Source organism: Lonchura striata, chromosome 5, assembly GCF_046129695.1.
Source record: "Lonchura striata isolate bLonStr1 chromosome 5, bLonStr1.mat, whole genome shotgun sequence".
Classification (NCBI taxonomy): Eukaryota; Metazoa; Chordata; class Aves; order Passeriformes; family Estrildidae; genus Lonchura; species Lonchura striata.
Genome location: NC_134607.1, coordinates 72,756,334 through 72,772,504, shown reverse-complemented (window position 1 = coordinate 72,772,504; position 16,171 = coordinate 72,756,334). Strand labels below are relative to the sequence as shown.

Here is a 16,171-nt window from a genome sequence, read left to right as displayed (position 1 = left end):
CACTGTGTCCCTGAGCCAGCCAGGCCACTGGAGCCCCTCCTCTGGGACACCTCCTCAGGCAGGGGATGCCACTGCAACGAACTCCCATTCCCGGTGGGACCTGTCCTTCCCAGTGTGACCGTGTGGGGCTGGGGACACTGCAGGACAGGGGACATCTGCAGCTCTTTGGTCTCCACAGGTCCCTGCCAGGAGGGGACAGCCGGGGGGTCGGGCTGTGCTCCAGGGAACAGGGACAGGAGGAGAGGGAACGGCCTCAGGCTGGGCCAGGGCAGCCTCAGAGGGAATTTTGGGGAAATTCCTCCTGGAAGAGGCTGTGCAGCCCTGGCACAGGGATGGGGTCCCCATCCCTGGAGGGATTCCAGAGCTGTGTGGATGTGGCACTTGGGGACAAGGGCAGAGCTGGGAGTGGCTGGAGTCATTGTCTCACAGGGCTTTTCCAAGCCTGAGGATTCTCTGATCTCCAGCCATGTGAACCCTGCACCAGGATGGGTCTGAGCAAGGAGGGCTCAGCTCCCCATGTCCCCTTCCCTGAGCACCCCCAGCCCGGCAGCTCTGCTGGAGCAGGACAGGAGGGGGAGTCCCAGAGGAGGAGGCACATCCAGGTGTGATTTCTGATTTCCCAGAGGAGGAGGCACATCCAGGCGTGATTTCCCAGAGGAGGAGGCACACCCAGGAGTGATTTCTGATTTCCCAGAGGAGGAGGCACACCCAGGCCCGACTCCCTCTCCGGGCACAGGTACCTGAGCGAGGGGTTCTTCTCCTTGGCCTTGGGCTGCATGGCCTGCTTGGGGGACTGGCCCACGGTGAAGGCGAAGGTGCCGCGCACGTGCTGGGGGTAGCGCAGCTTGTGCAGGTGCTTCCGGAAGATCTCGGCGCTGTCCGAGGCCACCTCCTCGTCAAAGGCGATCTTCAGCAGCTGGGGGGGCACGCGTGGGGGTGACAGAGGGGCCAGGTCAGGGGGCAGCCCTTCCCACGGATCAGGGCACAGCTTGGATCCACCCAGGAGCACCATGGGCACAGGCTGGACTGAGGCTGCCCTGCCTCTCCCTGCATTCCCATTCCTTTTCCTCTGCCCCATTCCCTTTCCTCTGTCCCATTCCCCCTCCTTTATCCCATTCCCTTTCCTCTGTCCCATTCCCCTTCCTTTATCCCACTCCCTTTCCCTATCCCACTCCCTTCCCCTGCCCCACTCCCTTCCCCTGCCCCATTCCCTTTCCCCTGTCCCATTCCCTTTCCCTATCCCACTCCCTTTCCCTTCCCCATTCCCTTTCCCCTGCCCCATTCCCTTTCCCTATCCCACTCCCTTCCCCTGCCCCACTCCCTTCCCCTGCCCCATTCCCTTTCCCTTCCCCATTCCCTTTCCCCTGCCCCATTCCCTTTCCCTATCCCACTCCCTTCCCCTGCCCCACTCCCTTCCCCTGCCCCATTCCCTTTCCCCTGCCCCATTCCCTTTCCCTATCCCACTCCCTTCCCCTGCCCCACTCCCTTCCCCTGCCCCATTCCCTTTCCCCTGCCCCATTCCCTTTCCCTATCCCACTCCCTTCCCCTGCCCCATTCCCTTTCCCCTGTCCCATTCCCTTCCCCTGCCCCACTCCCTTTCTCTGCCCCACTCCTTTTCCCTGCCCCACTCCCTTTCCTCCTGGAGCCTGCCCTCCTGCTGCTGGGTGTCCCTGTGCACGGCAGGTTTGGGAGCTCTCTCCCGGCACGGGGTCCCACCTGGAAGGTGCAGGAGCGCAGCTGCAATCCCTCCTGGATGAACTGATCCGCCTGGGCCTGGATACTGATCTTCTTCTCTTTGGTCAGCGAGGCGATGGGGAAGGACCGGATCACCACCTGCTCCCCCACTGGACACGGGACAGGAAGGGGTCAGTTCCATGCCTGCCCTGGCCCCAGGCCACCCCAGGCCACCCTCTGTGTCTGTCCCACCATGGACATGGGTCCGTGGGACATAGCAGCCAGAAACAACCAACCCCTGATCCCCAGGGATCATTGACCAGCTCCCTAATACCCATGGATCACTGACCAACCCCCCGATCCCCAGGGATCACCAACCCAAATCTCCAGGGATCACTGACCAGCTCCCAGATCCCCAGGGATCACTGACCAGCCCCCTGCTCCCCAGGGATCACCAACCCAAATCTCCAGGGATCACTGACCAATCCCCTGCTCCCCAGGGATTACTGACCATCCCCCTGATCCCCATGGATCACTGACCAAACCCCTGATCCCCAGGGATAACCAACCCATATCTTCAGGGATCACTGACCAGTCCCCTGCTCCCCAGGGATCCCCAACCCTGTCTCCCGTGCTCCCCCTCGTTTCCTGAGGCCGCAGCCCCTCACCCAGGGGGTCGGTGGGGGTTCCCTTGAAGATGATCCTGTAGGTGGTGAGGAACACGGCTCCCTCTGCGGGGAGCAGGGGGGGTCCCCCGACACTGCCCCCGGCCCCCTCCTCGCGCCCGTCCGGCATCAGGTACACGCGGAGCCCCTCCATCACACACTCCTCCCCCAGCAGCAGGTTGGGCCGCAGCAGCTTTGGCTGGGGGAACAACGGGGGGCTCAGGTCTGTGGGGAGGGTCTCACAGCCCCCCTGGCTCTGCTCCAAGCCCAGCAGGGCATTCCTACCTTCTGGATGGGAGGCAGCCTCTTGCTCTCCCTGTGCACGGCATCCAGCGTCTCGATGTGCATCTGCACGATGTCTGTGGGACAGGGGGTGAGTCCTGCCCAAATCCCACCTGTCCTGGCCAAATCCCATCCTGTCCTGCCCAAATCCCATCCTGTCCTGGCCAAATCCCCACCTGTCCTACCCAAATCCCACCTGTCCTGCCTGAATCCCGCCTGTTCTGCCCAAATCCCACTCTGTCCTGCCTGAATCCCACCCTGTCCACCCCAAATCCCACTCTGTCCTACCCAAATCCCACCCTGTCCTGCCCTCCCTTACCTGTCCTGCCCAAATCCCATCCTATCCTGCCCAAATTCCATCCTGTCCTGCCCAAATCCCACCTGTTCCGCCCAAATCCCACCCTATCCTGCCCGAATCCCTCCTGTCCTGCCCGAATCCCATCCTGTCCTGCCCAAATATCACCTGTCCTGCCCAAATCCCCACCTGTCCTGCCCAAATCCACCCTGTCCTACCCAAATCCCACCTGTCCTGCCGAAATCCCACCCTGTCCCTGCCGAAATCCCACCCTGTCCCTGCCCAAATCCCACCTGTCCCGCCCAAATCCCACCCTATCCTGTCTAAATCCCTCCTGTCCTGCCCGAATCCCATCCTGTCCTGCCCAAATCCCACCTGTCCTACCCAAATCCCACCTGTCCTGCCGAAATCCCACCCTGTCCCTGCCCAAATCCCACCCTGTCCCTGCCCAAATCCTGCCCTCCCTTACCTGAATCCCACTCCGTCCAAATCCTACCTGCCCTATCCAAATCCACCCTGCCCTGCCCAAATCTCACCCTATCCCACTTAACCCCACCCTGCCTTTCCCAAACCCACTGTGCCCCCCGGATCCCGCCGTGCCCCCTCCCGCTGTTCCTGCGGGACCCCCGGTGTCCTCACCCGGGATCATGACGTGCAGCCCCTTGAGGTGCTCGTTGGTGACGCCGCTCTCGGTGCACACCTTGTCCACGAAGCGGTTGATGAACCTCACCACGGAGTTGGCCACGTCCGAGCTCTCGGCGTCCTCGAAGCCGCTCTCGGTGTCGTAGCTCTCGGCCACGCTGCCCGCGATGCTTCCCGAGGGAAACGGGGAAGGGTCAGCCCAGGGCAGCCCCGGCCAGGGGCCACTCCCAGCACGGACCCGTGGGAGCTCCCACTCCTCATGAGACACCAGGAGACATCCCACTCCTGGTAAAAACCCAGGAGAGCTCCCAGGGCTGACACAGAGCCAGGAGAGCTCCCACTTGTGACACAAACCAGGAAAGCTCTTACTCCTGGAAAAAGCCAGGAGAGCTCCCACTCCTCACAGGAACACAGGAGAGTTCCTGCTCCTGAATGATCCCAGGAGAGCTCCCAGGGCTGATACAGACCCAGGAGAGCTCCCACTCCTCACAGGAACACAGGAGAGTTCTTGCTCCTGATATGATCGCAGGAGAGCTCCCACTCCTAACAGAGATCCTGGAAAGCTCCCTCCCACTCCAGACAGGATTCCAAGACTGTTCCCACTCCCAGCATGGACCCAGGAGAGCTCCTACTCCCAGAAAGCCCCCTGGGCACCACAATCCGCCTCAATCCCAACATAACCCTGGAATCCCAGCATGGCTGGGACTGGAAAGAACCCTCACAGGCCATCTGGTCCAACCCCCCACAGCGAGCAGGGACAGCTTTCCCTGCAGCAGCCTGGCCCACCCCAGGAGCTGTCCCAGCTTGTGTCACGCCGGTGTCCCCCATGTCCCAACACCTGTTGGTGACGAAGCTGTTGCTGACGCTCTCCACGTCGCCCAGGCCGGAGCTGCGGAGCAGGCGGTTCTTGCTGGTGTCCAGGGGCAGCAGCAGGTAGCTCATCCTGTTGGCGTAGTGGATGGCCTGGCTGAACACCGTGCTCTCCTCCTTCTGGATCAGCTCCTGCTGCTTCTCCCGGCTCATGGTGGGCCACAGCCGCAGCTGCTCCGAGGCGATCTCCAGCGCCGACTTGGCCTCCTGCGGCTCCTCCGCGCTCTCCTGGAGCAGGGGGAAGGGATGGGGCTGTCTGCATGGACAGACCCACGGGGATCTCCCACACCTGGGGTGCAGCCCCTCATCCTCAGCCGAGCAGGCTGCCCGGAACAGGCAGCTGAACGGGATTCCAGAGCAGCCTGGGACAGCGGGAGGTGTCCCTGCCACGGCACTGGAGGGCTTTGAGGCTCCCGCCCAACCCATTCCATGGTTCTGTAACTCCTGATGAGCCCCAGCCCTTTGGGAAGAGCTCTCCTGGGCCACCCTCCCACCTGCTCCATGTGGTTCTCCTCGGCGCTGTCCAGGTAGAGGGCCCGGATGTGGTTCTGGACGTCGCAGTAGAACATGGCCTCCCAGAACTGGATGTTGGTCCACACCACGTGCTCCTGCACGCAGCTGTAGGCGAACTGGGTGATGCCAGGGCTCAGTTTCTGTGGAAGTAGGTGGAAAAGACCCATCTGCACACAGCCTTTGTGCTGAGCTCTCCACTCGGGTGTCCCTGCTCCTCCAGCCGGTCACTGGGAAAGCCCTGGGTAGGCAGGAGGGATGTCTGCACCACAGCTCCTCCAGCATTCCCTGAAAGTTCCCTTGCTCAGAGCCCAGCCAGAGGCTCAGCCCAGCCCAACCTGACCATGGGATCAAGCTGGCATTCCAGAGCAACCCCCTTCCCACAGGTGTCCCAGCCTCCCTGGGAGCCTCAGGCCAGTCTGGGCTGGGTGAAGGTTCTGGGCAGGAGCTGACAAGTCCTGAGGGGTCACGCCCTGCAGCCTCTGCCACCCGGGGGGATGCAGAGGGCTCCGGGGTGGGGACACCGCGGTCACTCACCCTGCAGAAGGCGGTGACCAGCGGCAGCAGGGCGGCGGCGATGCCGTGCTCGTCCATGGCCGTGCAGTCCTGGGGAGGGAGCAGGGGTGAGCAGGGGACATTCCGAGGCTGACCCCGCCGTGTCCCACGGGAAGAAGGAGCCCCCCGGCCCTGCCCCACCTGCAGGCAGCAGTTCATCATGCGGATGACGAAGTCGAACTGCTGGTGGTCCAGCACGGCGCGGTTCTGCTGCACGTGCAGGTGCAGCTCCTGGGTCAGGCAGTGCCGGGCCGCCCGGCCCTTCATGGCGCGCAGCACGGCCGGGAACAGCTGTGGGAATGGGGTTTGGGAGGTGGGACGGGGCCGGGACAGCCCTGCTCCCGCACGGAGCGGCCCCACACCACTGCCACGGGAGGCACGCGGACACGGAGACAGAGCGGGACAGAATTCAGGTGAGGAGGAGGAGGAGGAGCCCAGGGGCACTGGGAGGTGGAACAGTGGAGTTGAGCTGCTGTGCGGTCACCAGCCAAAATCACAGGAACACCAGGAGGAGGACACGTCACGGGTCAGTGGTGGCCACGGCAGTGCTGGGGAATGGTGGCACTTGATGGTCCCAGAGGGACTGTCAATCCAAATGGCTCCATGCTCCTCTTACTGAGCTGGAAGTGGGGCTCTGCTCCAGGGAACAGGGACAGGAGGAGCGGGAACAGCCTCAGGCTGGGCCAGGGCAGCTCAGGGTGGACAGCAGCAGGAATTTCCCCATGGAAAGGGAGTCAGGCTTGGCAGGGGCTGCCCAGGGGGGTTTGGAGTCCCGAACAGTGGAGGGATTTCACGGCCGTGTGGATGTGGCACTTGGGGACAGTCAGGGGTAGTCTTGGCAGTGCTGGAGATGGGCTCAGAGGGATTTTCCAACCTCAGTAACTTGGTGATTCCACAACTTTTTGACCCTAAGCCAACCAGCAGGATGTGGGCACAGGACAGGGAACGTCCTCTCCATCCACGGAGAACACCAACCCCGCAGTCCCAGCCCCCCTCACCTTTTTGGCCTCCAGCATCTTGTTCTCGAAGACGTAGGAGATGCAGTTCCTGACCACCTCCAGGCGCCGGGCGCTGTTGGCCAGGGCGTTCCCGTTGCGCTCCAGGATGGCAGCTGGGAAGAGACCCGGGTCAGGCCAGGCGGGGTGGGACCAGCACCCCGGTGGGGACACGGCGTTCCCCTGCTCCGAGGGGCCTCCACGGGTGCTGGGAGCCCCTGGGGAGCTGAGACCCCAAGGAGGTCGGAGCTGCTGCTTCTCCATGTTTTACTGCTGTGGTGTGACCCAGAGCAGGGTCCTCCCCCTGTGCCCCACACAGCAATGGGGGTCACAAAGGCACCACCAGCCCCCCAAACCAGGGTTCCCCCATGCCCCACCTACCCATGGGGTGTCCCAAGGGCACCAGCAGCCCCCCAAACCAGGGTCCCCCCATGCCCCACACACCAATGGGGTCCCGAGGGCACCATGGCCTCCAGCAGCCCCCTATGACAGGGTCCCCCCATACCCAGGGGGGCTCTCAAGGGCACCACAGCCTCCAGCAGCCCCCTATGACAGGGTCCCCCCATACCCAGGGGGGCTCTCAAGGGCACCACAGCCTCCAGCAGCCCCCCAGAGCAGGGTCTCCCCATACCCATGGGGGGTCTCAAAGACACCACAGCCTCCAGCAGCCCCCCAGAGCAGGGTTTCCCCATACCCATGAGGGGTCCCGAGGACACCACAGCCTCCAGCAGCCCCCCAGAGCAGGGTCTCCCCATACCCATGGGGGGTCCCGGGGACACCACAGCCTCCAGCAGCCCCCCAGAGCAGGGTCCCCCTGTGCCCCACGTACCCATGGGGGGTCCCAAGGACACCACAGCCTCCAGCAGCCCCCCAGAGCAGGGTCTCCCCATACCCATGAGGGGTCCCGAGGACACCACAGCCTCCAGCAGCCCCCCAGAGCAGGGTCTCCCCATACCCATGGGGGGTCCCGGGGACACCACAGCCTCCAGAAGCCCCCCAGAGCAGGTTCCCCCCGTGCCCCACGTACCGATGGGGGGTCCCGAGGGCACCATGCACTTCTTCTCGGCCCTGACGGCGGGCGGGGCCGTCTGCAGCTTGGCCGTGGCCTGGTCGATGATCCACTGCACGGTGCCCTCGTCCAGGCGAGGGAAGGGCTTCTGGTGCAGGCGCAGGTGACAGCCCTCCGTGGGCTTCTGCACCTTGTGCATGGTCACCGCGGGGTACGGGTTCTCCTGCGCGGGGACGCCGGCGGCTCAGCCCCGGGGTCACCGCGTGTCCTTCCCGCCCTGCAGCCCTCAGCCCCTGCTCCCAGCTGGAGCCTGCGAGCCCCGGGAGCTGCTCCCCCAGCCCAGGTGCCGGCGGGAGCTCCATCCCTGCCACTCTGGCTCCCAGGGAGCATTCCTGCCTTCAGGTGCCACTGGAAACCTCCAGCTGGGCCGGGGAGGCTCGGGGTGGACATCAGCAGGAATCTCCCCATGGAAAGGGTGGGCAGGCCTTGAAGGGGATGCCCGGTCCCCATCGCTGGAGGTGTCCAAGGAATTCCCAGAGGTGGCACTCAGGGTCGGGGATAAGGTGAGCACTGGGCACAGCCTGGACTGGATGAGCTGGGAGGGCTTTTCCAGCCTCAGGGGTTCTGGGATTCTGTGATCCTATAAAACCAGGGAATCTCACTCCCAGGACCCCGGCACACGAGGATGTCCCTGACCACACGTGACAGCGCAAGGAAGGACAGGAACCATCACCACGAGCTCAATGAGGGAGGACAGAGTGACCAGGACTCCACCCAGGCTCTCCCTGCCCTGTATCCCCCAGCACAATCCTACTCCTGCCCAGGAGCTCCCGGACTCACATTTTTGTAGAGTTTCTCTGCCAGCTCCTTGATGTGCCTCAGGATTTTCTGCTTGTTCCCCTCCTCTGCCTTCATGCGCTTCACCTCGTAGGCCACGAGCTGGGGAGGACAGGACAGGGGTGACAGGAGCAGCTCCAGGGCTCTCCCAAACTCGGGGCCATGGCACATCCCACTCAGCCCCTCAGATCCTGCTCAGATCCCAGAGATCTCACTCAGCCCCTCAGATCCCCCTCAGCCCCTCAGATGCCCCTCAGCCCCTCAGTTCCCCCTCAGCCCCACAGATCCTGCTCAGATCCCAGAGATCTCACTCAGCCCCTCGGATCCCCCTTGGATCCCCCTCAGTCCCTCAGATCCCGCCCAGCCCCTCGGATCCTGCCCAGCCCCTCGGATCCTGCCCAGCCCCTCGGATCCCCCTCGGATCCCCCTCAACCCCTCGGATCCCCCTCGGATCCCGCTCAGCCCCTCGGATCCTGCCCAGCCCCTCAGATCCTGCTCAGCCCCTCAGATCCTGCTCAGCCCCTCAGATCCCCCTCAGCCCCTCGGATCCCCCTCAGCCCCTCGGATCCCCCTCAGCCCCTCGGATCCCCCTCGGGTCCCGGGGTGGAAGGGAGCTCCCCGCGTTCTCACCTCGTCGAAGAGGTCGATGGGGCGGTAGGGAGCCCCGCGCTCGGTGACGAAGCCAGCGAAGGCCATCCCCTCCAGCACCTTGGTCAGGAAATCGTCCTCGGTGAGCCCCCGCTGGCCCAGGAACGCCGCCTGCGAGGGAACCCGTCAGCACAGCGGGTGACACCCAGCCACGCACCGGTGGCACTGGGATGGTGCCACCTCCTTCCCTGCGCCACAGGGACACGGGACACACGGATATAGGGACACAGGGATATAGGGATATAGGGACACAGGGATATAGGGATATAGGGATATAGGGACACAGGGATATGGGGGCTCAGGGGCAAAGGAATACAGGGACTGAGGGATATAGGGACACAGGGATATAGGGACACAGGGATATAGGGACACAGGGACACAAAGCCAGAGGGACACAGGACACACGGATATAGGGACACAGGGATATAGGGACACAGGGATATAGGGACACAGGGACATGGGGACACAGGGACATGGGGACACAAAGCCAGAGGGACACAGGGACATAGGGATATAAGGACACAGGGATATAGGGATATAGGGATATAGGGACACAGGGATATAGGGACACAGGGATACAGGGACAGAGGGATATAGGGACAGAGGGACACAGGGATATAGGGACACAGGGACACAGGGACATAGGGATATAGGGACACAAGGATATAGGGGTATAGGGACACAGGACACAGGGATATAGGGACACAGGGACTCTGGGACACAGGGACCCTGGGACACAGGGACACCGGGACAGAGGCATACAGGGACATGGGAACACAAAGCCAGAGGGACACAGGGGCATAAGGGCACAGGGGCACAGGGATGCAGGAATACAGGGACAGAGGGACTCAGGGACACAGGGCCAGAGGGGCACAGGGATACAAGGCCAGAGGGACTCAGGGACACAGGGACTCAGGAACACAGGGCCAGAAGGGCACAGGAACACAAGGCCAGAGGCACTGAGGGCCAGAGGACTGCAGGTGGTCCCTCAGCAGTGCCAAGATCTCCTAGAACAGCCAGCTGCAGGCCTGGGCTCCCTCCTCGCCGAGCTCTGCAGGAGCAGCCGAGTACACCGGGGCAGCGCTGCCTGCCCCGGGAGACCCCGGCACGCTCGGGACAAACACGGGATGCAGGTGGGCTGGCAGGGATGCTGGGAGGTCGCTGCCTGGAAAGCCAGGACTGTTTCCTGGACTCAGCTGTCCCAGGAAGAGGCCCCCACCTTGTGGAAGCGGATGACGGGCTCGGGGTGGATGCGGATGATGTGCAGGCACCAGCGGTAGCCCTGCAGCAGCTGAGCAAACAGGCGCAGGAACACGGCCCGGATCTCCTTGTCCTGGAACAGGGAAGCACAGCCTGGGCTCGTGGGGCACAGGGTGAGGACAGGGCAGCTCCCGGGGCACGGATTTCCCCCCAGCACGGGATCGACCCCCGGGGTGAGGCCAGGAAATGTGGCTGAGATTCCAGGGAAAAGGGGCACGGGATTCGCTGTTCTGCCCCACTGGAGCTGCACAGGGAGGAGAAGGAGCTCTCCAGCTCTGGGAATGCTGCAAGCCCAAACATTCCCTGTCTGCTCCAGCCTGGCCATGAATCCAGAGCCCATGGGAATGTAGGATCCAGCCACGGCTCGGAGCAGTGGTCTCAGATGGACACAGAGCTGGAATGGTGTGTGAGAACCAGGACGGCCCTGGGAAAAGCCCCTCACCCAGGGACCCTCTCCTCCTGCCCGGGTGTCCCTGGGAACAGCCCCTCACCCAGGGACCCTCTCCTCCTGCCCGGGTGTCCCTGGAAGAGCCCCTCACCCAGGGACCCTCTCCTCCTGCCTGGGTGTCCCTGGGAACAGCCCCTCACCCAGGGACCCTCTCCTCCTGCCTGGGTGTCCCTGGAACAGCCCCTCACCCAGGGACCCTCTCCTCCTGCCCGGGTGTCCCTGGGAACAGCCCCTCACCCAGGGACCCTCTCCTCCTGCCTGGGTGTCCCTGGGAACAGCCCCTCACCCAGGGACCCTCTCCTCCTGCCCGGGTGTCCCTGGGAACAGCCCCTCACCCAGGGACCCTCTCCTCCTGCCCGGGTGTCCCTGGGAACAGCCCCTCACCCAGGGACCCTCTCCTCCTGCCTGGGTGTCCCTGGGAACAGCCCCTCACCCAGGGACCCTCTCCTCCTGCCCGGGTGTCCCTGGAACAGCCCCTCACCCAGGGACCCTCTCCTCCTGCCTGGGTGTCCCTGGGAACAGCCCCTCACCCAGGGACCCTCTCCTCCTGCCTGGGTGTCCCTGGGAACAGCCCCTCACCCAGGGACCCTCTCCCTCCCGGCACTCACCTGCATCTTGAGGGAAGAGGCGGAAATGGTGGAAGGGGGGAAGGCGAGGTCGGCCACCTCCAGCTCTGGGTCCAGGACCTGCCCAGGAAGGACACTCAGCTCAGGCCCCATCCTGGCTGGAGAAGCCAAAGAGATTTCCCCAGAGACCCCACAGCCCCCATGGAAAAGGTCTGAGGGGCTTGGAGACAGCCCATGGGGGATCAGGAATGCTCTGTCAGGCCTGACCCTGCCTTGGGGAGCACAGCTGGCACTGGGATCCCAGGGAAAGGGAGCCCCTCCTGCTCTGCCAGGGAAACCTTCACCCCCCTGTGCCCCAGGAGGAGCAGGAGCTGCTCCAGCAGTGCCTCAGGAACACAGGAGCAGCCAGGCCACAGCTGCTTCCTGCCCCGGGCCGGGAGCCAGCACCATTCCCAGAAACCTCTGCCAAAGGAACCCCCCCAGCACCACAGGACATCAGAGGGCACGGGATTGGGAATGGCCACTGTGAGAGGGGCAGCAGCACCCCAGGGCAGAAGTCAAGGCTCACAGAGTAACCCCTGCCGCTCCACTCCCAGCCCCCATGGAAATCTGTGTCATTCCCAGGGTGCTGGCCAGAGGCCATTGGATCAGGAATGGTCCCTGTGACAGGACCCCAAGGAGCAGATGGGACCCCAAGGAGTGGTCAGGACCCCAAGGTGTGGGTAGGATCATAAGGAGAGGACAGCACCCCGAGGAGTGGACAGGACCCCAAGGTGTGGAAAGGATCACAAGGAGTGGTCAGGACCCCAAGGTGCAGACAGGACCCCAAGGTGCGGACAGGACCCCAAGGTGCGGACAGGACCCCGAGGCATGGACAGGACCCCGAGGCATGGACAGGACCCTGAGGTGTGGGTAGGATCATAAGGAGTGGACAGCACCCCGAGGAATGGACAGGACCCCAAGGTGTGGACAGGACCCCAAGGTGTGGTCAGGACCCCAAGGTGCAGACAGGACCCCGAGGTAGCTATCACAGAGGAGCCCTGGCTGCACTGGCTGCCAGGACAGGTGTGTCATTCCCAGGGGACGGCGCTGGCACCCCGGGAACGCCTGGCACTCACCATGGACAGGGCTTCCCGCGTCTGCTGCAGCAGGGGCTCGGGGAGCAGCGAGATGTGCACGCACTCCGGCACGTTCACGGTGCCGCCGTCCAGGTCCGCGATCACCACGTCCAGCTGGCAGCGGGGACAGCAGTGGGACACAGCCCCGCTCCCCCATCCCACATCCCAATGCCACAGGTGATGGGCAGCTGTGCAGGTGAGCTGGCTCAGGAAAGGGCTGGCAGTGGGCTCTGGCTCCTCCCCACCTCAGCACTCAGCACTGGGACAGTGGGAGGTGGCCCTGCCTTGTGTGGAGTGGGAATTCTCAGCACTCCCTGTGTCCCAGCCTGTCCCCAAATTCAAGGACACACTGGGATTCCTCGCTGGGGGGGACGGGGGACACGTGGCAGAAGAGGGACCCAGCCATTCCCACTGGACCCAGCCATTCCCAATGGACCCAGCCATTCCCACTGGACTCAGCCATTCCCACTGGACCCAGCCATTCCCAAGGGACCCAGCCATTCCCACTGGACCCAGCCATTCCCAAGGGACCCAGCCATTCCCAAGGGACCCAGCCATTCCCACTGGACCCAGCCATTCCCAAGGGACCCAGCCATTCCCAATGGACCCAGCCATTCCTACTGGCCCCAGCCATTCCCACTGGACCCAGCCATTCCCAATGGACCCAGCCATTCCCACTGGACCCAGCCATTCCCAAGGGACCCAGCCATTCCCACTGGACTCAGCCATTCCCAAGGGACCCAGCCATTCCCACTGGCCCCAGCCATTCCCACTGGACCCAGCCATTCCCAATGGACCCAGTCATTCCCACTGGACCCAGCCATTCCCAAGGGACCCAGCCATTCCCACTGGACTCAGCCATTCCCAAGGGACCCAGCCATTCCCACTGGCCCCAGCCATTCCCACTGGACCCAGCCATTCCCAATGGACCCAGCCATTCCCAAGGGACCCAGCCATTCCCACTGGACCCAGCCATTCCCACTGGACCCAGCCATTCCCACTGGACCCAGCCATTCCCACTGGACCCAGCCGACCCCCTGGCTCCTGTGGGACTCCTGGATACATCCCAAGCTGAGCACACAGAGCCCGTGGCCCTGGGCACCCTCGGCATGGACTGAGCTGTCACCCAAGCCTGTGACAGCCACACTGCTCGTCCCCAGCCCCCTGGCACCAGGACAAGGGATGTGGGCTCTCACCAGCTCCTGGGTCTCCGACTGGAAGATGGAGTGGACGCCGATGATGAAGGGGGTGGGGGTGCTCAGCACCTCCAGGAGCTGGGCGGGCAGGATGGGCACGTAGGTGAAACTGCAACCAGAAACAGCCTCAAAGCCAGCCCCAAACACGGCCCCACTGCAGCCATGCCAGCCCTGCCCCACGTCCCAGCCCCATCCTGGCACAGCCAGACACAATCCCGGCTCTGGAGCCCCTGGCACCCCCAGCCCCTCAGGCACCACGGCCACACACAGCTCCCAAAGGCTGTGGCTGCCCCATCCCTGCGAGGGACAGGGACAAGGCTGCAGGGACAGGACACAGGGAATGGCAGCCATGGATGGGAGATTGGGAATGAGGAATTCCTGGCTGGGCTGGGATTGCCAGAGCAGCTGGGGCTGCCCCTGGATCCCTGGCAGTGCCCAGGGCCGGGTTGGACACTGGGGCTGGAGCAGCCTGGGGCAGTGGGAGGTGTCCCTGCCCTGGCAGGGGTGGCACTGGAGGGGCTCTGAGGTCCCTTCTAATCCAAATTATCCTGGGATTTCATGATTCCATTATATGATCCCTGTCTGGTCTTGGGGTTGTAATCAAAGTCTGACCAAGGAAAGGGTTTCCAGCAGAGCCATTAACTCCAGAAGAATTTCAGGAAAAAGTCTCCACAGAAATGGGGTCAGGCCTTGGCAGGGGCTGCCCAGGGAGGTTTGGAGTCTCCATCCCTGGAGGTGTCCAAGGAACTCCTGGAGGTGGCACTCAGGGCTCTGGGCTGGGGACAAGGAGGGGATCAGGAACAGCTTGGATTTGGTGACCCTGGAGGACTTTTCCAAGCTCATTGATTCCATAATTCTGTGAAAAAAAAGGTTCTTCTCGGGGGAAAAAAAAAAAAAAAAGCCTCTCTGCAGCCATTCCCTGGGTCCTGTCCCTGCTCACCAGGAAAGACAGAACATCTCCCACCACTGCCTCCAGTGCCAGAGCCCCTTTTGCCTGGGAGAAGAGGGAGGCAGGGCTGGGACACTCCCAGTTATTCCCCAGACCCTGGGAGGCACCGAGGGTGGGGCAGGGGCACAGCTGGCACAGCTGGAGGCTCGGGGACCCTCACCTGTACTTGAGGGGGAACATGAGAGCCAGGAGGGCCCGGCAGGCGTCTGTCAGCCTCTGGTAGCTGCTGGAGAGGAACAGGATCTTGTGCTCGGTCAGCGCCGCGCAGAACAGGAACAACACGTTGGTGATGCCTGGGCAGGGCACAGCGGGGGCTCAGCAATCGGGGGGGTCCCTCTGACACCCCTCAGAGACCCCTGACCCCACCCAGGCTGCAGCCCACTCCCCAGCCCTGCATCCTGCCAGGAGAGGAGCCACTGGTGGTTCTGGTCACGGCCAGGCGTGCTTCCCCCCTTCCCTGTTCCTCCTGGGGGCTGGTGGCCTTCCCTGGGGGACACGGGGTGGCCTTCCCTGGGGGACACAAGGCTAGTGGCACCCCCGGGCTGCTCCTCCAGACCCCAGCCCCAATCCCACCCTCCTGGAAAAGCGTGGCACAGCAGGGCCGGGGAGGCTCAGCCAGGCCAGAGCTCGGAGCCGAGGTGACCCACAGGGACCCCAGGTGCCATGGGGCAGGGTGGGGACACGTCTCACCCAGCTGGCGGAAGAGCAGGGCCACGCTGCAGCTGCTGACGGGCAGCGAGTCGTTGATGGGGGTCTGGATCACCTGCCTGTCCCCTGCTCCCAGCGAGATGGTCCTCTGCAAGGCAACACACACCTGCTCACCAGGGCCACCCAGAGAGGGACCGGGACAGGGCAGGGGCAGCCAGACCATCCCCGGGCATGGGGCCAGGGCAGCCAGACCATCCCCAGGCATGGGGCCAGGGCAGCCAGACCATCCCCGGGCTCGGGGCCAGGGCAGCCAGACCATCCCCAGGCATGGGGCCAGGGCAGCCAGACCCCCAAGGCACAGGGCCACCGTGCCCCAGCACAACCCCCGTCTGGAAAGGGAAAGAGAAAGGGAAAGAGGAAAAGGGAAAGAGAGAAGAAGATGCTGCCATGGCACCCGCTGGGTGCTTGACTGGGTCCCTGGGCTGAGGGGAAGGAGGGCACCTCCTGCAACATCCCCAGCCAGCACCAGCAATGTCCCAGCGGCCCCGAGATGTGCGTGCAGATGGGACACAATGGCTCTCTGGGACACGAGGGCTCCCCAGGATTTGAGGGAATGTGAGGTCTTTCTAGGATTCAAAAGTTCTCCAGGATAAGAGGGCTCCCCAGGATTCAAAGGCTCCCCAAAATTTGAGGGGAATTCCAGCCTCTTGTGGGCCCTTGGAGCTCCCCTGTCCCAGCCTGGCTGTGCCCAGGAGCAGCCCCAGCTCCACAACCTCTCCAGTGGAAGGAATACCTGGAATAACATCCTGAGGAATATCCTGAGGAACATCCTGGGGGAAGGGATGGACACCCCAGGCACAGGATCGGTGCCTCTTCCCTAGTATCACTGAATATTCCCAGCCCTGAGCTCATTCCCAGGGACACTCAAACACCCCCAGGCTATCTCCAGGCCCTCCTCCTCCTCTTTGCACTCCTCTCCAGGAGAAACACTTCTGTGGGAGCAG

The 16,171-nt window shown here is 63.5% G+C and overlaps 1 protein-coding gene across 3 annotated transcripts in view; it reads right to left on the bottom strand.

The window, feature by feature from the left end:
* SBF1 (SET binding factor 1) overlaps positions 1 to 16,171 on the bottom strand; it is a 68,470-nt gene that overhangs the window by 13,692 nt on the left and 38,607 nt on the right. For all 3 annotated transcript variants that reach the window (XM_077783733.1, XM_077783734.1, XM_077783735.1), the window contains exons 6-24: positions 15,210 to 15,315; positions 14,680 to 14,812; positions 13,571 to 13,679; positions 12,375 to 12,488; positions 11,299 to 11,376; positions 10,202 to 10,315; positions 8,965 to 9,093; positions 8,338 to 8,436; positions 7,516 to 7,720; positions 6,492 to 6,604; positions 5,635 to 5,784; positions 5,476 to 5,544; positions 4,923 to 5,081; positions 4,397 to 4,656; positions 3,556 to 3,728; positions 2,625 to 2,698; positions 2,343 to 2,538; positions 1,717 to 1,844; positions 741 to 916 (exon numbers count right to left, since the gene is read on the bottom strand). In XM_077783733.1, the coding sequence (XP_077639859.1) occupies positions 741 to 916; positions 1,717 to 1,844; positions 2,343 to 2,538; positions 2,625 to 2,698; positions 3,556 to 3,728; positions 4,397 to 4,656; positions 4,923 to 5,081; positions 5,476 to 5,544; positions 5,635 to 5,784; positions 6,492 to 6,604; positions 7,516 to 7,720; positions 8,338 to 8,436; positions 8,965 to 9,093; positions 10,202 to 10,315; positions 11,299 to 11,376; positions 12,375 to 12,488; positions 13,571 to 13,679; positions 14,680 to 14,812; positions 15,210 to 15,315 (2,585 nt within the window). The remainder of the gene's footprint in view (positions 1 to 740; positions 917 to 1,716; positions 1,845 to 2,342; positions 2,539 to 2,624; positions 2,699 to 3,555; positions 3,729 to 4,396; positions 4,657 to 4,922; positions 5,082 to 5,475; positions 5,545 to 5,634; positions 5,785 to 6,491; positions 6,605 to 7,515; positions 7,721 to 8,337; positions 8,437 to 8,964; positions 9,094 to 10,201; positions 10,316 to 11,298; positions 11,377 to 12,374; positions 12,489 to 13,570; positions 13,680 to 14,679; positions 14,813 to 15,209; positions 15,316 to 16,171) is intronic.